Below are 22,562 nucleotides of genomic sequence, written 5' to 3'. Positions count from 1 at the left end.
CACACCCATTCTCAAAAGACCTGGACTCACACCTGACATCATGTCCAACTTCCGGCCCATCTCAAATCTCCCCTTTCTGTCAAAAATACTTGAACATGTTGTTACCTCACAACTAAAATCCCACCTCAGCTCCAATGACTTCTTTGAGCCATTTCAATCTGGTTTCCGATCAAAACACAGCACCGATCAGCTCTTCTCAAAATCACAAACGACCTCCTCCTCTCCTCTGACTTCGGCAACCTGAACATCCTCATCCTCCTCGACCTCACCGCAGCATTCGACACCGTCAACCACGCCATCCTGCTGTCCCTCCTCGAATCATCACTCAACATCACTGACACTGCACTCTCCTGGCTGAAATCCTACCTCACCGACAAACATCAGTTTATCAACATCAACAACTGCACCTCCTCCACTGCTCCTCTGTCCCAAGGCGTCCCCCAGGGTTCGGTGCTTGGCCCCCTCCTCTTCATCCTCCACATGCTCCCCCTTGGCAAAATTATTCGTCGCCACAACCTTCAATTTCACTGCTACGCCGATGACATCCAACTTTATATCTTAACAAAAACCATCACCCCCACAACACACTCCACTCTCACCAACTGTCTCTCAGAAATAAAAGCATGGATGCAAACAAACTATCTCCAACTGAACAGTGCTAAATCAGACATCATCATCGGCCCCCCATCCCGTATCAAAGACATCCAGAATTTCAACTTCACCATTGACAGCCACACTATCTCCCCCCCCTCACATCCGCAACCTCGGAGTCATCTTCGACAGTCAGCTCAAATTCAACAACCACATCAATCACATCACCAGGACCGCCTTTTTCCACCTCAAAAACATTGCCCGTCTCCGCCCATCACTCTCCTCCTCTGCTGCTGAAACCCTGATTCATGCATTCATCACTTCACGACTACTGCAAAAAACTCACCTCTTCAATCTGGCTTTTAATGTGTGATTTTTATTATTTGACTTTAACTATATATTTATTGTTGTTCATTCCTTTTCTCTTCTCTACATCTGTAAAGCGTCTATGAGCACCTGTAAAAGGGCTAACAAATTAAATCTATTATTAGACCGCTCGGCCACGCTACCGTGCAGCCATATGTGATCAAGTGCGAATCTGAAAAAAATGCCACATGATCAGATTTTGTTGCAATTACGTAACAATGATTTAAATGTTATGAATTACTTTTCACAGTTGGGACAATTCTTCCGTCTTATCTATCTTTAAGGAAATCTCACCTACACATTATTCTGTGAGCATTTGTGTGTTCCCGTAACAGTCAGTAGATGGTAGCAAATTACCTACAATAAGTTATACCGAGAGGTTTTACTCTGGGAGCTTTATGAACATGTTTTTCAGGATGGGCTTATAATGGGCCAGAATCTCAGCAAATCTCTTACACCAAGTTCTGTTTTGGTAGGTTGAACTAGAAAAAACTGTTGCAGCAGTGAATCCTACCTTCATACATCAACCAATGGTCAGTTTTGTTTTTAACTAAACTCTTTTTGCTTCATATATGTAAATAAGGTTGATACAAAATAAAAAATGCTTCCAAAATTAGTTCGATGAACAACTTTGTAAAACTGTTTAAAAAGCAGAATATAACATTTGTTATGACAAACTGTTGGGATTGGCAGAAAGACAAAAACATTTAGATCCTCAATTACTTAAATGTCAACCCATTGTTTTAGAATATTTATTAGAATTTAAAAGCATAGCTTGAGGGGAAATAAAACATGCTATCCAGCACAACCCTCAAACTATTGAGAAAAGTCAGCTTCAATCAGTCCAACAGTAGTACTTTCAACTGTCAACACTGATACAGAAAGTCAAAATAGAACCGTGTACATTTAAAATAAAGAAAACAAAGGTTCAAGAAGGAAAAGACCATAAAAACACCTCGAGATAAACATAGATAAGGACATCACACTGTACAAGAAAAAAAGTGGGTAAACCATCCCAATCATACAATGTGCTGACATGATGGCAGTTTGAAGTCCATGACATTGACACCTAAAGGCCCAGTCTCTTGTGGAGGACAGATAAAACACCCCTCAGTGGGAGGCAGGCAGACGGGCTCAGGATTGGTCCCCAGGGCAGACGGGCGGTAGGACTCTGCGAGAGTTGGCACGCACCCATGTGTGATCGATGACACTCTGTAGTGGGAAACGATCGGCGGGGTTGTGGCGAAGCAGCTTAGAGATCAGGTCCTGTGCACCGTCTGAGATGTTTTTGGGGAACTTCAAATCCACCTGCAAACAGTAGGATATCATCTATTAATGAAATCTGAACAATGACTGGTATAAAATAACCTTGGACTTTAATTCAAATCAGTCAAGGGACAGTTTCCCCCAAAACAATTATAGTTCACCTGTAATGCTATTTATCAATCTAGATTGTTTTGGCGCTTGTGAGTCATGTGCATAGAGCACACACTTTTTTTCTTGCGACAACAGGGCATGTTTGGTTGGTGGGCGGGGCCTAAATGGAAGATTTACACATCACTTTATATCTTCCATTTAAAGTGATGATTACAACTCAGTTAATGGGGCTCATTCACTGGAGCTTCCACAAACAACCATCAACATAATTATTACATTCAAATGATGTACATTATTCAAGTTTACATTCACTTTGGATAATAACACGGGAGAAATGAGCGGAAGCGCTCTCTTTTCCTCTCCTGGCAGCCCGTCAGTTTCGTCTCATGCAGCTCACTGATCCAGTAATGAGTGACCCGACAGTAGTGTCGCACGGTGTACCGATACCCTGCCGTTAAAAACGGTACGATTCCTCCGTTTCATTAGTATCTGTACTTTAAGAATGACGGGGAAAAGTACTCCGGTGAGAAAGCTCCGTTTTAATAAGAGCCGTGTGTGTTCAGCCGCAGCTCTCTGCTTCCACTCCCTGCACTGCAGCCGTGCCTGCAGTCCCGCCCCTCTCAAGCACGTTCTAAGTCCCTCCCCTCTCTCGTGCACTCGGCCACGCGCTAGCTGCCAGAGCATGTGAGAAAACGAGAAGCATGGCTGCAAGTGGGAGTGCAACTGCCGCTGCGCCTCGGCTTGTTGACAAAAGCGAAATTTGGAAGTATTTGAGCTATATCTCTGACAGTGAGGGCAAGCCTACGGACACCACGAGGCCTGGCTGTGAGAAATGTTTTAGATCCCTGCAAACCAAGGGAGCCAACACATCAGACTTGGCTAAGCACCCGCCGACCAGCATCCAGAGCTGTTTAAAGAATTTAAAGACAGACAGGTTAGCGAATGTGATAGATAACATAATTACATCATGCTCAAGCCCTCAAATCTAAGTCAAACAAGTATAATTTATTTTGTGACAAACTAACGTTTTCGTAGTTTGACGAGGCAATTAATGGCAATGATAACGGTCTAATATGGCTATATTTTTAGCTAACTTACCAATGTGGCTAACATCTGCAATATACATTTTGTCAATAATTATTTATATTACATGTTAATAAAATATAAAAAAAATTATATTTTATAAAACAAAAAAGTTGTTTGAGATGATGCTTAATTTGATTTAATACGAATTATTGTCATTTATTTTGTTTATCGTTCTCATTGTTTAAATTGTGTTATGTTATGGTTCTGGTGTGAAATAAAGCACAATAATTACATTTAAGACTGTTTCCCTTTTTTTAAGCAAAGTATCGAAAAAGAATCGGAATTCTTGACTTGGTATCGGTATCGAAACCAAAATGTTGGTATCGTGACAACACTACCCAACAGTGAAGAATAAATATATGTATAACTAGTTTAGCTAGTTCCAGAGGTAGATCAAATAGCTAAGTGTGTTAGGTCTAACTCTTGTGTGTTTCGCTCCGCTCAGCGGTCCGGCGGGCGGAGCTGCAGGATTTCTGCTTCACACACGTTGCATTCCGCTATTTTACTGTCTTTTTCGGACACCTTAAAATACTGCCAGACCGGTGAAGCCATTTTGGCGAGCGTGTTTTGCCGCACACAGAGAAAAGTGTCATGTATTTTACGTCATGCGATCGGCATGTTTAGAGAGTGAGTATCGGCCGATCTCGATCGGAGCATCCCTAGTTCTTTCTTTGAGGGAAATAGTTTTTTTGAAGCTGTTGTTGGCCTGTGGAAAAATGTAATCATAAGAAATGACTCCGAAAAAGCTGCAGATAGAGCCATAAGAAATTAATGCAACTGATTAATGTTGTTTTAAATTTAAGCTTTGTTAGTTCCAGGTTTAATATGTGCAATAAGTAATTTCAATACGTTTTGCAATAAACATTGAACCAAGTTCGGCCCTCGACTAGTACCCATTTTTAAATGTTGGCCCACTGTGTATTTGAGTTTCACCCCCCTGATATAGAGGGACAATCTTAAAGTTAATCTACAAATGGTTAAATACGTTTCTGCCAGATGTTTCTCTTAAACGTTCCTATAGAAAAGATTACTCAACATTCATATTTGTCCAACACCAACCTTCATAATTCTTTTGTATGTTTCTGAATGGCTGTCAGTTTCAAAAGGTGGGTTCCCGACCAAGCATTCGTAGCAGAGGACCCCGACGCACCACAGGTCCACCTTCTCACTGTGAGTGTGACCCTCAATCATCTCTGGAGGGAGGTAGTCCAGAGTCCCGCACATTGTACGACGCCTGGAGGGATTTTAAAACAAGAAGTGAGCTAAGAAAAGCAGCAACAAGCATCGTGTGACTCATCAGTATTGAGACAGCTCTGATAAAACACAGTAGAACTTTATACTGAATCCTCACCTTAGAGAAGGTGCATGGACGGACCATCCAAAGTCGGCAATTTTCAGCTCTCCACGAAAGCCCAGAAGCAGATTCTCTGGCTTGATATCACGATGAATCACTTTCCTTTCATGGCAATACAACAGTGCGTCCGATATCTCCTCCATGTACTAAAAATGTAAAGAGGTTAACTTAATAGACAAGACTTTAAAAAAATACTTATTTTTCAAGATGACAAACTAAATTGTAGATCGGTCAAACTTCTCTTTGAACACAGGGCACAGCAAGGATTGAAGGAATTAAGAATTCCAAAACTAGGTTCACTGACTAAACAATAACAGCGCAAAGAAAATGCCTTTAACCCTCTGGAGTCGGTGGACGCGCCGGCGCGTCCAGGTGCGCATAATATTAGGTAATTAATCATATATTTTCGATTATAAGGAGTAGAAATATGATTCAGATATCCGCGGAATCGCTGGAAGAGTAGCTTTCCAGCGGTATCTCCTGTGAGACTGTAACCAGGGCACAGCAGCCAATATGGCCGCTCAAAGCAGCTTGACTTTACACTGTGTGGGATTGGTGGATTGGTGTGTCCGTCAAGGAAATCTCAACCGGCAGCCATCATGGTCTGAAATGACCAATGGACATCGAGAAATCACTAAGGACCTACCCACCAAGTAAAAAAAAAAAAAAAACCACGGTTGCGGTCCAATAGTCCATTTAGCTTAGGAACCTTCCTAACCAAGTGAAATGACCCGGAAGTCCCTCGGTGGCAGCCATGATAAGTGCCGTTCCAATTCTCCAAATGAAAGGAAAGGTGGTTTCAAACTTCCTTTATAACCTCCTTTAGCTTAGGAACCACTGGACCTCCCTAACCGAAAGGAGAGGAGAAAATGCTGCCCCACAATGCATTGCAGCCGCAGCATTTGCCGTCACTCAACAGTCGGCCGTTCACGGAAACAACCGATTATGACATCATGAAAGTTACGGTGCTTATTAAGCATTTTAAAACGTATGTGGTAAGTTGCCAAAGTGTTTTTTTCTGAACGTTCATCAGTATTATAATCAAAAAGAGAAATATGAACGTTAGTTTTCACTGAAATTATCAAATAAAGTCAACATCTCACAGTCTTTACTGAGCTGTGTGGGGTTTGTTCAACTTTTAAAAGATGTTTGAGTGATGATATACACAGTGATAGATGTTAAGGACTAACGTTTATAATAAATACATTTGTATTGCTTTTAAGATCTTTAGTTCATACAATCATACGTATTGGGAACATTTGTATTAATGTGGACCGGAGGGAGAGGGTGACGAGCATACGTTTTACTTTCCTTTTTTATTTCAATTCCAACTTTGGTCATGAAGAATATGTTGCTCTGTTGTCTACGTTCATAAAGCATAAAGCAACAGTATCAGAGCACGGTGCAGAGTCTCTAGATGAGTTCACAGTAGTCCCTCGTTCTTATTGAACATCCATGTTGTAGTCCGCTGTATAGAAAACTGTAGTTTCCATAGTTCCCCCACAGCAGCAGACGCACATTCATGACGTCCGCTGGCGCATCATTAACACGTCAGATAGTGAAAGTGCATTCCGATTCTCTAAAGTACCGCAGTCTCTTCTCCTAAGTCCTTTTGAATTCTCCTATCCACTATCCGTTAACCCCGTGACATTTCACTCAGAGGTCAAGGAATAGGAGATAGGGTTAGAATTTAAGAGCTGATTTTTGGATTATCGGAACGCAACCCACGTGTCTCCCATCAGTTTACGTCTGTGAGGGGAGAGAGAGAGAGAGAGAGAGAGAGAGAGAGAGAGAAAATGGCTAAAAAAAAAAACGTTACAGTTGCCGACTTCGCTAGAGATTTGTTTTGTTCGCAGCAGTGAAGATGGAGCCTCAGAACCTGAAGTCTTCGACTCTTCTGAAGAAGAATACAAAGACAACAACAAGGATCCATTTGGACATGGGTGAGTGTAAATATTACAGTAATAGTGTACTGGCAATGTGTGGGGAATACCGCGAAAATGAACAATAGCTTTATTGATATATATTTTTTATCGATAGTCATGAACATTTTTATTCGGACAAAATAGACTCCATTTGCAAACGTTTACTCTGTGTTAACGTTATTTTGGTGTGTAAAAGTTACATTACATGTGTAGATTAAATTAATCATTTATTCGTCCCACAACGGAGACATTTACAGTGACATGTTTTTTGCCATCGATTATTTTATCATACTGTTCTGTACAGATGAGACTTTGTCATAGATTTATTTATATGTGTGCCTGTTATTATTTTACCTTCCTGTACAGATGAGACTTTGTAATCAGATGTAGCCTGTGTGTGTGTGTGTGTGTGTGTGTGTGTGTGTGTGTGTGTGTGTGTGTGAGAGAGATCGAGAGAGACTCCTTCTCCAACCTCCCAAACTTTATTTTTATGTGTGCATTGTTACTTGTGCTTGAGCAACATTTTACTTGAACTTTATTTCAATGAAATTAGTTGTAATTATTGTCCTACATTTTAATTTGTTTTACAGAGATGTTTCACAGCTGTCTGGGCCTAGTGGCCCACAGGCGGCGTTTATCCAGCAGCCACAACATCCATCTGTGCCGGCCCCCAGGTCAAGATCTACTGTGGCTCAAGGGCCTTCACCAGAGCCATCACCACCAAGGACCAGCATCACTACAGCTGCCTCCACCTCCATATGCGGCTGCCACCAGGTCAAGATACACCTCAGCACAAAGGCTCCACCACAGCCATCACCTTCTTCAACCCAGCCAGCAAGGAGGTCTCGTGGTGGTCTCGTATAGCACTTGTACACCCCACCTACACAGCAGCCCATGCACCATCACCCCCACCGACACAGCTGCCAGACCCACTGTCTTGGAAGACAGACAAAGACCTTGACACTGTCTTGACATTTATAATGAATAGTTGGTTGAAAGTTCTGATGTTCAATATTGTAAATAGTGAGATTTTTCAGTTTCTTATATTTATATAAATAGTTGGTTGAAAAAACATATTTATAATAAATTGTTGGTTGAAAAAAAAAGGTTGAATGCTCAATTTGTACACATCACATGAACCTTGGTATGTAATATGAAGTCATTATTCAGTCCTAATGTATCTCAGTCCCTGCTGTGGTGAAAGTAGAGTGATAAACACCTATTTTACTCAAAATTCGAATTACATTTTTTTCATTTTAGACATGAATAACACATTTATATACAGTGTAATTCAAATATTTCACTACTTTTGTGATCCTAGGACTTTGGTAACCAAATCTAAAACACCAAAACAATTTGATCACATGAGTAAATTTGTGTTTTCACAAGAGTTGAAGATTTTCTGAAAATCGGATGTCACATTTTAAGCTTTTGAGCTACTTATCTCATCAAACAGTGCTCTAAGGTGAGCAATTTTCATATATAGCAAGACCAGAGAGTGTCCTGAACATTTTGATATGTAACACATGGGGTGCCATGTTAGAAGAAATACATTTAAAAAGGTGATTTAAGAAAACATCTAAAAATCGAGAAAATACCCTTAGACTCCAGAGGGTTAAGAAGCAACATCATGTCTTACTGTTGCAGTGCGCTGGTCATCAAATGTTCCACATCTCTGTAGCTCCTTGTACATTTCACCACGTGGGGCGTACTCGAGCACCAAGAACACCCTGGTCTGATCATAGAAATAATTGTAGAAGCGCAAAATGTTGGGGTGCCTGAGGAGAAAACCGAGGGTGTTTTGAGGAAACTGTTAGTCTTTGTTTTGAAAACAAATTAATACATTTCAGGTCAGCATGTTTGTGGTAGAAGATACAAACATCCTGTTTTATTTTATGTTATGAGGCTGGTGTTGAATTGCAAGCAGTTTTTAACATTATTCAGACTCAGCTCTCTGAACTAAAGCTTCTTTTAAAATGTTGATAAAACCAAGGTAATGCTCTTTTCAAAAGCTAAAAAGACACCAGAGCCTGTTGTAGATATTGTAACTACGCGAGGAATACAAATTGAAGTGGTTACCCGTTACAAATACCTTGGTATCTGGCTTGATGATTGTCTCTACTTTTAAACTTCATAACCTGCTAAAAAAGCTGAGGGTTAGGCTAGGTTTCTTCTACAGGAACAAGTCCTGTTTCTCGCTTGAGGCCAGGAAAAGGCTAGTCACTGTGACCTTTTTACCTGTGCTGGACTATGGGGATCTGGTCTATATGAATGCACCTGCCAATTGCCTGGTCAAGTTAGATGCTGCGTATCACAGCGCACTGAGATTTGTGACAAACTGTAAAGCATTAACCCATCACTGTACCCTGTATGCAAGGGCTGGTTTGCCTTCACTAACTGTACGGAGGCTCAGTCACTGGTACATTTTTATATACAAAGCCATGTTAGGGAAACTTCCATCTTATATCTGCTCCCTGATCTCTCGGAGAATTGTAAGTGGCTACTGCCTGAGATCGAATGCTGTGGTTTTATTAAATGTGCCAACTGCGCAGCTCCTCTGTCTTGGAACAGTCTGCAAATTAAATGGGAACTGAGCAATCTGGTGCCACTAAATGTTTTTAAAGCTCGGTTGGATGCTACTCATTCGGATGCTGTTGGTACCTGTTCATGTGGATAGTTATTGTAAATTGTAAACCCTGTAATGATGCTGTATGATGTCCTTTTTGTTGTTCGGTTTATGTTTTTATGTTTCATGTGGAACCTACTTGAGCAGGTCTCCCTTGAAATAGATATCAATGATCTCAATGGATATACCTGGGTAAATAAAGGTTTGAAATTAAATCAAAAAATGTGAAACTATAATCCACTTTATTAGCAATCACAAAGCTTTAAGCACATCTAACCTACAAATAATTTCCTGAGCATTTTGTTATGTTCCTGTAACCATTGGTAGATAGTAGCAAATAACCTACAAGGAAGTTATACTGAGAGGTGTAATTCCTTGTCATTTATCAAATGTTTTTTAGGATACTCACTTAAGATGTGACTGGATCTCAATCTCCCTCCTGAGTTGATGCTCCACGCCTTCCTTCTCCATCTGTGACTTGAACAACACCTTCAGTGCCACGACGGCCTGCAACGACTTCACCCTCGCAAGGTAGACATTTCCAAATTTGCCTTTCCCCAGGGGTCGACCGATGTCAAAGTCATTGATGGACATTTTCCTTATGAAAGTAAAAAGATGGATATTTATACTCATTTTAACCACTTTGATTTGGGAAAGCATTACAAAAAAAAACAACTGGCAACAAAAACGTGATGTTTTTAAGGGTTATACGTACTTTGCGACTGCACTGGAGGATGAGCCAACACACTGTCGTCCTGGGCCTGAAATGATAATACAATTAAAACTGGAAAATGTCTGATGATTTTTGAATGTTATTTATAGAAGAGGCGGGTAATGTTACCTGTGATGGCATTTTTGTCCATCTCTGCTCGTGGTTTCACCTGAACGCGCTGTGGGCCTGCCACCATGCTTGGGGTTGCGAACTGTTATACAGAAGCAAACACAAATAATAAGAAACCCATTGTTAAAATGTTGTTCCAGCCAATAATAGTTTCTGATCTATTTTGATACCAATATTGGCATGATAAATGGTCAGTAGTAGTTCTTGATCCCAGCTGGAAATATATATGTATATATTGTTTGACATCTTACCGGTCGTGTGAAACCCCTGGGCTCATTATTTTCCTTATTCTGTAAATAAATAAATACAGCGATCACATTAATCTACCATACAATTGAACTTAATGCATATTTTCTTGTCATTCAGACTCTAAACTGAGGTGAAAGTTCAAACCTATATGCTGCAAGACTCCGAATTGGAAACAGATTATTTTTTAACGGTGCAATTACATTTTTAAATGTCCGTTTTTAACTATTTGCCCACGTCGTACTTAATAGTGAACCTTATTTGATCACAAACTATGTTGTGCTCAAAAAGGTGTACACTGTACAGTTGGATATACAGTTCAGAGTCAGACAATCTGTACTACTGCAGTGGATTGTGTGTTTTTTGTATTATAGTGTACATTTTCAGCAACACGTTGGAGAATATCTGCTGTTTGATATTGATGCACGGTTTTACTACGTTGTATAAGGATAACAAAGGCGCATTTTTTGTCAAATGTATTCTAACGCCAGATGATTGCCATATTCCTAGTTACTGCATGCATTATTTAAATAGCTACAGGTGTTTCCTGTGGATTCCGTATGTAGGCTACGTTTAAATTATAACGTCGAAGTTTGTTTTTTTCAAAATGAGAAAGGTCCAGTAGGCCATTGTTAGGCTACGATACGCTAACGTTGGCTCCCTGGTCTGAAGTTGGGTGTAATGCAGGGACTATGTAACCTACTAATCCGGTTAATTTGGATTAAACCACTGTTGCTATTGTAAATAATATCTACGTACGTTATATACGGCGTTTAACACAATATAACATGGTGTAATGCTAAATTAGCTTAAGCTAATTTATTTAGCAAAAACCCTGTTCCCTTTTACACCATTCAGAATTGGCGCGTATTGCGAATCTTTTGTTGGCCTAATCTAGTACACGGTATTATTTCTCTATCAAAGATTTAAAACAATAGATGTACCTGCATTGTAGAGAAGGATGAACGTATAAACGTTTTAGTAAGGAAACCTCCGAGTTACTATTTTGAACTCCCTCCGCCGCCAACGTTTTAAAACTGTCTTGCACGCACCTGATTGGCCGGATTTGTTGCATGTGATTGGTTTACACTGACGTCAGTAAAACGTCGACACGCCCTACTAGTTCCATGGATGGATGTATCGTTCCCGATACTTCCCCACCTATTTTTAGAGTGTCCTATCTTCTCGGTACATTACTTTTGTTTTCTTCATAAGCTTGGCACCTTATATAAACAGTTTATGGCCTGGCCACATGAACCTAACCTAATCATATTCATATTAAATACAACTGAATACATTTTTATTATATCAATATATTTGATAATCACATTACACGTTTTTTTTTCTAATATGCATTAATGTCAGTCTATCAATCAAAACTTAAATCTTTTATGGAGTTTTTAGTATGTGGTGCAATTAGAAGAAAAAAAAGACAAATGATACAAAATATGTATTTGTTCAAAATAGTTTTATCCAGAACAATTTCTAATATGTATTGTACAGTGTTAAAATGAAAATGGTTGGTACCAATGCATCACAATTCATTTCAAAGACATACATCTTCCATGTTTTCCACTATTGTATAGGCAATGGTTTTCCCAATAATACATTAATAGTTTTCAATAACACATCAAACAGACATTAACAATTACCATTTCTTATTTCTACAAATAAAAGTGAAACAGAATTGGGACTTGTTAAAGACTCATTTAAATATCCCTTGCTGTTTTGCTGTCAAACCAAAACCAAACACCTGCTTGTATCAGATGTTGATGTTTTTTCTGATTGTATACATTGTGAAGCGAAGGAACAGGAAACAGGTGCCAGCGGTACGCTCCTGTTATACGCCTGCTTGTGGCTTCACCCTCTAGCTGTGACAGTTTCATAATGTGTTATTTTAGTATGACTTTAAAGAGTACATATGAATAACCTTGACAGTCTCCTTATTTCATACATCAAGAGCTTCTCATTTGGTTTTCCATAACGGTTTTTATAATGTACTTCACAATATATAGCACCATTAAAAAAAAAGTAAGCTTTTATTCAAGTTTGAAGAACAATGTTTGGAAAATATTCTGTTAAAAACAAATAGATATGTATGGATGTAAAACTAATTATGTCCCTGAATCATATTAAACATTTTGCTTACCAAGAAGCCAACCATTTTTTATTTGCAATCTTGAAATCAGATTTGACTCTTCTGGCTTTTGAGGTTGACAGATTATTAAAAGGTGGCAAAACAGTCTTAAAAGCCTGGACAAGTAGGCCAGTTGGTGGACTTTTTTCAGTATAGTTTACTACAATTTCATCAGTATTATACAGTAAATGTTTTGACAGCGATGCTTTTTAAAATGTATAAATTAAAAGATCTGATTCCGATATCTGGAACCTGCTTTACTTAATTTGTGATATCTTGTCGTATCATACATATACGCATGACACAATAATAAAAACTGAAGTTGTTTGTTGTATTTATAACGCTACATAAAATGACATATGCTTTTGTGAAAGGAAACTGTATCTCTATTTGCTACTGCCTGTATAATGAAGTAGTAGAGATTTAGTCTGGATTAATCTGAACAGAGCAGTTGGTGAAAACTACAGTGCATGATGGCAGCAGGGCAGCCAGTGAGCGACGCAAACTGGGTATGGGATCGTTTACATCTTGTGTCCTGTTCTCATCATTGCTGTTATCTCCACCTGCTGCTTCATCATTGTCCTGCTCTTCTCCTCCTCCACCACCCTCTCCCTCCACTACAGGTGGACACTGTGGAGGCTGGAAGATCACGTCCAAAAACTCCAGCCGGCGGAGTCCACGGAGCATCCTGCAGCTCCGCACTATCTGCATCTTGCTGAGCGTGCAGGCCCACAGGCACAGACACTTCAGGTCCTTCAGACGGCTGGCGCAGAGCAGGCCCGGCCCCACCTCCTTACCCCCTAGACTCAGCTCCTCCAGGCCCAGCCATCCTGCCCCCAGCCCGAGGGAGGCCATCTGTAACTGGTAGCCTTGCCGCCCAGTGATGCCTATTTCCAGAAACTTGAGTCTGGAGAGCCCTTCCACACCACAGACGCCCTCCTTGGCAGCACTGCTCCTGAGCCCGTTTGCTGTTACACGAAAGGTGTCGCGCATCTCCAAGCGCCTGAGCCTCTCCCATGTTGTCAGACTCTGCAGATGCTGGTCTGTGAAAGAGGGTACGTTGTTGAGGACTAACGTATCAATGCCAATCCCTGATGGAGAGGCTTGCCCTTTTCCTTTCTGATCCCTTATTTTCTGTTGAGCACCAACACTGGATGTGGCTTCTGGTGTTTCTTGGGAACTAGCAGGGGAAGTCTGGTTGAAAAATTCTCGCGGCAGCTCACAGCCACGCAACTCCAGGATCTGCAAAGATGGAGGGAGGAGCTGGCAACTGGGGAGGCCTCGCAGGTCTGCGTGCAGAAGATAGAGCTTACTCAGGCGAGGGCACTTTGTGGACAAAGCTTTTAGCCAAGACTCAGACAGAAAGGTTCCTCCTCGGGCAGAAAGAAGCAAACCACGCAACCGCAGGCACCGTAGACCACAACCCAGGTACTGACGCAGCAGGAGCCAGAGTATGCGGGATGTTACCTAACACACAATGGACAGTCCATGTATGTGTTGAGTGGGGGGGGAAGGAAGGCAAAAGAGACAGTTTCATTCAATATTGCACAGAACACAGACCTAATGAGGCCTAAGAAAGTAAAGGTGAACACATATTTCTGAGTCATGTCCGGACACGAAGCCTCTGATAGAGGTTGCTGTTTCTAATTTGTCTTTTGTTTTATTTTTTACAGATGTTGTTTTTGATTTGATGTGACGTTCAACACTTTAATATACGTTTCTCAATGACAACATCAAGTCTCTTGACATGGTTGTTAGATTTCAAAGACAGAGTAGAGCATTTTCTTCATCGCTATTTGGTGAAGTGTTATAGGTACAGTACATGTGATTATAATGTATAATACATTGTACCTTTTTAGAGGCCACTTGCTAAGATTGCTTATACTTGTTTATGTATGTGTATTTCTATTGTGACAAGTATGTAGAAAGAACCACTGCCATACACCACAGCCCAAGATAATTTGCAATATACGTGCTTAAATTGGTCTTTAAAATAAAAATACGTAAGAGAACAAACAAACTCAACAATAGAGACTCGAATATGATAAGCTGCCATAAAACAAGAGGCGTCATTCATGACTACATGTTTGTTTAATTAATGACATGGCTATGTTCCCTACATAAATGTAACACCACACTATGAAATGATTAATGGAGAGAAACAAAGGTGAAGCCACATCGCCGGTAACACTCTTACCCCTTTCCATGTAGTCAGATCCACAAGTCTCCACAGTCTTTGGTCTTTAACGAGACGTTTCCATCTCTTACACACTCTAAGAAACACCGTAAAAAAACAAACAAATAACTTCATCATGTGACATAAATGAGTCACAACAAAAGACACAGTTTTCTTTCACAAGACGAATAACTGGTTAAAACAGATGTCAGCAAAGTTAAATGTATCTTACCTCCCGGCTCTGACAACCTCTCGTACGCTCAAAAACGACAAGACATCAATTAAGATATTTTCCGGAAAATAGTCCAGGTTACAGGCTTTATATTCATCCATTTTGTAAACAAAACTATTAAAGCCTTGAACACGGACTGGTATCCCAGCGTACACAGGATGTGCTACCTCAGCTAGTCCCCCGGAAACATGTCCCTCCGCGGAAGGACCGAGCGGCAGTTAGCCTGCAATATCTTGGACTTCTTTATGTGAAATACACAGAAACACAGCTTGTCTCAGATCACATCAGCCTATATCTATGTAAAACTGTGTAATGTAGGACAGTAACTATGTGGAACAGCTTGTTTTACAAGATTATGATCTTTTTGATAATTTAAAAGACACAATCTCGCAGACAATACATAATAAAATACATGTTCAAAACTTACGAATAGAGAAGGAGGATTTATATACTAAATGATATAAATACGGTAGAGGAAAGTAACTAAGTACATTTAGTTCAATGTTGTACTAGTGCGAAAGTACTAGAAATAAAGTAAAAAAATAAAAACCGATGTGAACACTTCTTGCAACACTGCCACCTAACGGTCGTTGAGGTGAAGACCGCACTGCGCCTGCGCGGATTACCGGACAAGATGGCGACCAGCAATGGTGGAGGAATGGAAGTGGATGGGGCAGGCGAGTATTTCTCACTTATCGCAACATTTCTGCCTGATATTAACACAAACACCATAGCATATGTCCTACATGTGTGTTGTGGGTGTGTGTAAGTGTTGATTTAGTGATGTTTAAGGTGGTAGTTGGCTAGCTTGCTGACATAAGCGGGCTAACGTACACGGCTCTGCTATAAAGCTGTCAACAAATGCATCACTTTGTGGTGTTTTAATCAGTATTTTTCATCTTGCTTTATTACTCGAGTTAGCGTCAGGAATATAAACATAAGTCAGTCCGCTCAGGCAGGATTGATGGAGAACATACTGAGTGACTAGTCATAACAACAACCCAATCTCTATTTAAGGCTGTTCCGCTGTCCATGTGATGAATGGGCCTATCTCTAGCTTTCAGTAAATGTATATCACATGTTTGTATTGAACCATAGAAGACTATACATACAGTTTATTATTGTGTTAATACTAATTTAAATTAAGTTCATGTGCAAACATTCAGAGATATAAAAAAGATAATATCAAATGTGTAGTAAGTATTTTGAGATTAGAACAGTAATATTTAAAAAAGCGTTTTATTTCGCCATACCTAAGGCCTCCATACAGTTCAATAAATACTCAAAAAGATAAAAACATGATGAGAAAACATAGAACAAACATTCATAATGATCAAATGATGGAACATTTTCCAAATAAATGATAAAATAAATCTATATACCAATTATGAGAAAAACTAAAGATCTAAATCTGAGAATAGGAACATGATTCGTGTAATGCAGTCTAAAGACCTATTCATTGTCCTTTATTTCCCCCCAAATCAATGAAAATATGTGATAGTATTGAATATTGCATTGACAAAATAACTCGCAATAAATCAACAATTATTAAAGTCTAAGTAGTCCTGGCTTTCTGCTGGTTTTATTAAACTTTTAAAGTCTTATAATGTTGAAATGTAATATATATATGTGTATTAAGCTATTACTGGCCTAAACACCATTACAACATAAATGATTGTTATAATTGATTGGATTCAAACACACATCAATGAATGGAGTTCAAAAATGATATTCATTTATTTCAGCTACTGTTTGTCCTGATATATATGTATGTGTTTTGTTTTATGATTGTCTGATCAATCCTCTAAAAGCTGTCAGTAAATGACTGAAAAATGTGACGTTGTAAATTAGCTTGTGTTGTTCTTCTGAAGTATCTGTAGATGTTAAAGCTCCTCTTGTTGTGTCTCTGTTGGACTGTAGCCAGCCCCAGTGTTATGGCTGCAGGCGTCACCGGCAGCGTGTCTGTGGCCTTACACCCTCTGGTGATCCTCAACATATCTGACCACTGGATACGCATCCGCTCTCAAGAGGGACGTCCAATGCAGGGTATGTAAGACAGCTCTATTGAAGAGAGATGGCACGTAAACAGTTATTTAATGCACAAGTTAATTTTGTACTTCCTGTTCAGTTATTGGCGCCATGATCGGGAAGCAGGAGGGCAGAAACATCGAGGTGATGAACTCCTTTGAGTTGCTGTCCGTCACCATAGATGATCGGGTACACATTGACAAGGAGTACTACTACACCAAGGAGGAACAATGTACGTAGATTGTGTCTGTGAATGACAAAAAAACTATACTCTTTTTTTTTAATTCTCCTTTCATTATTTTAAGAAATGTAGTAAAGCCATGTCCTTTGTCTTGGCATTAGATCTCATAAAAATGTCATTAAAAAAGCATACTATATTAGTAGTACATAGTAGCTTTATCAAAGGACTGCAAATGATATTCACTCATTGAAAAATGTCTACGATGCTTATTACAGAAATGCTCGTGCTTGCTGTAGTTCTTATTTTATATTTCATTTTGTCTCTCAGTCAAACAGGTCTTTAAAGAGATGGAGTTTTTGGGCTGGTACACCACAGGCGGACCCCCCGACGCATCAGACATCCACATTCACAAGCAGGTACGCAAAAGTGGCGATATGTACAGTCAATGTTGTTTTTGGTAATACATAGTCATCTGTCCAAGAGTAAATACTATTTGTTGTAAGATTCATCCAAAGTTAATGGCTATTTTGAGTGTGACAAATTCCTTTTTGGGCTTCTGCTCTCAAAATTAAATATCTAATTCAGTGTTTCCGCCAGACCAGGGCTGACAGTATCTATGAGCCGTCCCTTATAGATACTGTCTCTTTACGTTAGTGACCCGGATCATTTGGCTCGGCTCTCTTAAGGCGCCGGCTGTTTCGGCTCCCAAACGGCTCTTCGTGTTACCACAGTTTACCACGGAGCCTCAGTTTCGCCGCTGCGAGGCTCCGGCGCAGTGCTCATCGCGTCCAAATCCATCTTCTCTCGAATTATTAATATTTTTTGGACGCCCTCGGCTCGGGTTCAGGGCGTTCCGAGCAGAATAATGGCGGCAAGACGCCCCCCTGACGGAAACGCTGATCTAATTGTAATTCTGTTATTTCTGATTGTGTGTTCTACATTTAGTTTACTGTTATTTCCCTGTTGCTGCCAGGTGTGTGAGATCATTGAGAGCCCTCTCTTCCTCAAGCTCAACCCATTGACCAAACACACAGATGTGAGTTTCTCTGCATTTCCCCTCATAAATAAGTTGTTTATTAGATAGAGCTGCTTTTAACAAGGTTTTCTTTCTCCTTCAGCTTCCTGTCAGTGTTTATGAATCTGTGATTGACATCATCAACGGCGAGGTAATCTTTTGATCTAAATATCCTGTTCAAAAGCAGTGACCCAGTTTCCTACGGAGAAGTCTGATCTGACATGTTTTTTATTTAACGTAGGCTACCATGTTGTTTGCTGAGCTGACGTACACTCTGGCCACAGAGGAAGCGGAGAGAATCGGTGTCGACCACGTAGCTCGAATGACCGCCACCGGCACCGGAGAAAACTCAACAGGTACGAGTTATTGGGACACGTTCTTACCTTTTGAAGCTTCAACGCTGCGAGTGAGTTTATATACTCAACAATATCATGTCACCTGTAAACCATCTGCACTTTGGCATTGTTTTTAAGGTTGCTTTTATGACACATTATTTATTTAACAGCCATTATCACAGCTCTTGTCTCAGACGATGATACATTTACATCCTGTGGCTTTCGCAGCTTCTGAAGATACTATTGAACTTTTTAACATTAGTTCACTATTGTTCTGACTACTTTGTGCTGTATCTTTGTGAGTAGTATCATTTATTTATTTGCACATATACACATTCATAAATAGACTGTAATAATTAAAGAAAATGTATTAACATTGTACTGATGCCTTAATGATTAGATATTAAATGTCATAAATCTAAAAATAGATTAAATATAAAATGAAGGACTTTAAAGAAATGTTAAGAGAAAGCAATAATACAAATAAGCTAGAAGTTTACGTGCATTACGGTTAAATCGGTGACTGTTTCATCTTCGTTAACTAAAGTCCTTTTCAGAAGTCTTTCTCGAAAATAACGATCATTTAGATTTTGATAATAGTGATGGACATTTCAAAGGAACCTGCCGTCCTGTGACCACACTGATATTAAACGCTGTCATCAAAAATGACTTGTCTGAACAGGTCTTTAACCCTTAGGTGCATAAGTGGGTCTTTTTTGACCCGGTGAGGTGGTTTTCTTAGAGTATCTTTGTAATTACATTTTTTCATCATTTCATATTCCAGCTATTCCTCAAAAAACATGTTTTGGATATCATGCCATTCAAAATGTAAACGTTATACATTTTAATAAATTGTACTTTTTGTATTACTACCCCAAGCTTCCATAAGTGGGTCAAAAATGAACCGCATGCATTTCCTATGGAATTTCGTTTTTTTTCAAAATGTAAAAAAAATGTCTATAATTAGTGAAAAATTAAATATCAAATATTTCTAGTGTGAACCCAAATATAATACTAAATATTATACAAGTGATTTTTCTTAACCAAAAATGGCATAAAAACACATTATTCTAATACGGGTCCTTTTTGACCCACTTATGGAAGAGTGTAGGGTCCAGTCACTCGTGCATCGAAGGGTTAACTGACTCTCTGTTTCTTCTCCTCTAGTGGCTGAGCACCTCATAGCCCAGCACAGTGCGATCAAGATGCTCCACAGCCGGGTGAGGATCATCCTCGAGTACGTCAAAGCCGTGGAATCAGGTGAGAGGCGACAGCCCTTTTTAATGAGGCAGTTAGAGCGAAGAATGTGGAAATAAGTCTGGAAAACAGCTGTTCATAGATAAGATGTTTCCAGGCCCCTCGAACACACCGCCTTAATTATAAGCCTCTGTAAGATACTGTTTTGACCACATAGTCTTACCTCTTTGTTTTAGTATACTGAGCTGAACATGTTTTTTAATATTTCCCCTCTGTCTTTATTCTCTGCAGGAGAGGTGCCATTTAATCACGAGATCCTCCGAGAAGCGAACGCCCTCTGCCACAGATTGCCGGTCCTCAGCACCATCAAATTCAAAACAGACTTCTATGATGTAAGCAAGCTTTGTGTACCTTCACATATAAGAAGTGTTTATCCCCCCTAATGCATGGAGATTTGTTTCATCGGAAAGTCAAAAGATATGGCTGACATGATGAGTCTATGTTTTCCTCGAGGAACAAATCCCATATAACGGCTAATTCCAACAAATAATGTGATATCTTTTAACTAACGTTACTCAGATAGAAGTAAATAATGCATTTTTGGGTAACTATTTTAAGCTACTTGTTTATTGATTTTATAGATTCTTGTTAATCATAATGCAGAAACATGTTATGCAGCACTATAATGACGGTGTGTCTTTAATTGTTTTTGGAATCATTAGGATGAATCAAATGTTTTGGTCTTTGCATCTGATTTGTTGATATTGGAAAAAACAAAATTGATGTTAAATGTAGCAGAAAAAACATTTGAACAATGCAGATTTTTTCTCCCAGTAATCCTAAAGATGAACACTTAATTTTGGGTTACCGTATATTTTCCAATGCTATATTTATATTCACAAAATACAATGTCCACATAAGACAGAAACGTATAACCATGAATGATTACATTGTCATGATCTGTCAAGACAAGCAGTCTTACATTGTGTTTGATTGTTTTGCTTTGTATAACGCTGCCTTTCTTCTCCCCCTGCAGCAATGTAATGACGTGGGTCTCATGGCCTACTTAGGCACCATCACTAAGACCTGCAACAGCATGAACCAGTTCATCAACAAGTTCAACGTCCTGTACGACAGACAGGGCATCGGCCGCAGGATGAGAGGACTCTTCTTTTGAGCTGACAGCGAAACGAGGCAGAGACATGCGCTGCAGTTTCTTTTTGGTTTGTTTCATTTTTGGTTTGCTAAAACGAATTCTACAGGATCTTCTCAAACCTGTTTCTCATTTTCAACCACAAGTGTAATGAAAAGCACCTAATTACACCGATCAGTAAGAGAAAATGGCTCAAGTCTATCTTGGTTATGCACAGGAAGGAATTCACTGTACATGAACGTTATATATATTACCCGTTTGTTATATTGTTTCATGTTTCTGTTTGTAATAAATGATCTGCTGATTTTTTTCATGGACTTTGACTCCTCTTATTTCAAAGCTTAAACCTGGAAAACATTGCTTTTTATTTGAGTGCCCTGATTTCTATAACAAAATACAGCATTTAAAATAAATTGACTTTTACCTTTTGAACTTTTTAGAAATGTTGTATCAACAGTTCCAATCCTGTATTGGATGTTATAGTATTGTGTGCCAAACAAATGCCCTGGTGAATAATAGCATTGAAAACAAGTATATTATGCTATAAGATGTTGTAAAAAAATGGAATAGTATGCCTTGAAAAAACATAAAATGAGGAAAAAGTCATAGTATTTTTGTTGATTTAATGCCTTAAAAAGTCATAGTATTTTTGTTGATTTAATGCCTTAAAAAGTCATAGCGAAGTAGGAAAAAGTCAGAAAGGGAATATAGTTTCATACTATGGTATGTCAAAACGTCATAGTAAGGGGTGTCTAGAAAAGTCATAGTATAATTTGTCGAAAAAAAGGAATAGAATCCGCCCCGGCCCCCCCTCCTCCTCCCCCACCTCCAATCCTCTCCAAGAAGACCTTCGCGGTCCCCATCCGCTCCTTCAAGGGCATGGAGTACGACTGTGACCCCTACTGGGACCCCGACTGCCTGATTGACCAGTTAAAAGTTGTATTATTTCTTAATGGTATGGACTCTTCTCTGTTCCTTGCTTTTGAGGCCACGCCTCCACAATCTATTGGGCATGAATAAAAGAGTTCAGTAGATACAAATTATTAAAATAGAGTAGAAATGACTAACTACACAACAGATAGCCCATAATAATATCAGAGCTGCACTCTGGAGGGCAGCTATGTGCAGCTGCAGGTTTACTGTCAGTGTTTGCAGTTTGCGCAGCTTTTGAAGTTGTGTTCCTGCTGTTCGATTGCCTTCAGAGGATTAAACACAGACACGCAGCAGGAGAAAGGGGGCGGGGGGAGTTATAGCTCCAGAGTCGGAGGTCTGACAGGAGTCAGCGTTTTTATGGGTATTAAATGTACAGCGGAACCAGACATAATGTTGACCCCCCATCCTGCAGGCTGGCACCTACTAGTCTGCTCTACCTGCCATGTGGCACTCTTTTCTTTCTGTCTTCCTGCACCTTTTTCAAAAGTGCATCCAACATGGCTCCCACAGCTTCTTTATATACTTGTCTGTGAACGAGAGACATGTTTTAAGGAAGTCTTGAACTGTTATACTCTGTGCTAAACTAGACGTGTTTTGACTTAGATCTTCAGCACCTAAATAAGTCTCTATTGGTCAACTTAACAGTGTATTGTTTTTGCATGAAATGCTCAGTGCTGTATCATTAGGCTAAATCACCTGTTGAGTCCTTGAGGGAATTATGAAAGTTTGGGAACCCGGACAAACATTTTCTTTCCTTTCCAGT

The 22,562-nt window shown here is 39.6% G+C and overlaps 3 protein-coding genes across 3 annotated transcripts; 1 reads left to right on the top strand and 2 right to left on the bottom strand.

Annotated features, from left to right (window-relative positions):
- Positions 1-1,695: 1,695 nt before the first annotated feature.
- Positions 1,696-11,461, bottom strand: aurkb (aurora kinase B). Its single transcript, XM_034092827.2, has 9 exons — positions 11,357-11,461; positions 10,418-10,456; positions 10,167-10,248; positions 10,041-10,086; positions 9,735-9,923; positions 8,339-8,477; positions 4,772-4,920; positions 4,480-4,654; positions 1,696-2,265 (listed from the first exon to the last, which is right to left on the bottom strand). Exons 1-9 carry the CDS (start codon positions 11,360-11,362, stop codon positions 2,092-2,094), a joined length of 999 nt encoding a protein of 332 aa, XP_033948718.1. The 5' UTR covers positions 11,363-11,461; the 3' UTR covers positions 1,696-2,091.
- Positions 11,462-11,861: 400 nt separating this feature from the next.
- Positions 11,862-15,464, bottom strand: LOC117453848 (F-box/LRR-repeat protein 12-like). Its single transcript, XM_034092863.1, has 4 exons — positions 15,385-15,464; positions 14,958-15,198; positions 14,747-14,822; positions 11,862-14,016 (listed from the first exon to the last, which is right to left on the bottom strand). Exons 2-4 carry the CDS (start codon positions 15,056-15,058, stop codon positions 12,973-12,975), a joined length of 1,221 nt encoding a protein of 406 aa, XP_033948754.1. The 5' UTR covers positions 15,059-15,198; positions 15,385-15,464; the 3' UTR covers positions 11,862-12,972.
- Positions 15,465-15,523: 59 nt separating this feature from the next.
- On the top strand, positions 15,524-21,177 carry cops6 (COP9 signalosome subunit 6). The gene is made up of 10 exons (XM_034092864.2): positions 15,524-15,634; positions 16,878-17,003; positions 17,086-17,217; positions 17,494-17,582; positions 18,140-18,202; positions 18,285-18,332; positions 18,423-18,537; positions 19,684-19,776; positions 20,005-20,105; positions 20,750-21,177. The coding sequence occupies exons 1-10, from the start codon at positions 15,592-15,594 to the stop codon at positions 20,888-20,890; spliced, it is 951 nt and encodes a 316-aa protein (XP_033948755.1). The 5' UTR covers positions 15,524-15,591; the 3' UTR covers positions 20,891-21,177.
- The last annotated feature ends 1,385 nt before the right edge of the window (positions 21,178-22,562 follow it).

This window comes from Pseudochaenichthys georgianus, chromosome 10 (assembly GCF_902827115.2).
Source record: "Pseudochaenichthys georgianus chromosome 10, fPseGeo1.2, whole genome shotgun sequence".
NCBI classification, from domain to species: Eukaryota; Metazoa; Chordata; class Actinopteri; order Perciformes; family Channichthyidae; genus Pseudochaenichthys; species Pseudochaenichthys georgianus.
Note: the sequence above shows the minus strand (reverse complement) of the source record. Positions and strands in the feature narration are given on the sequence as shown.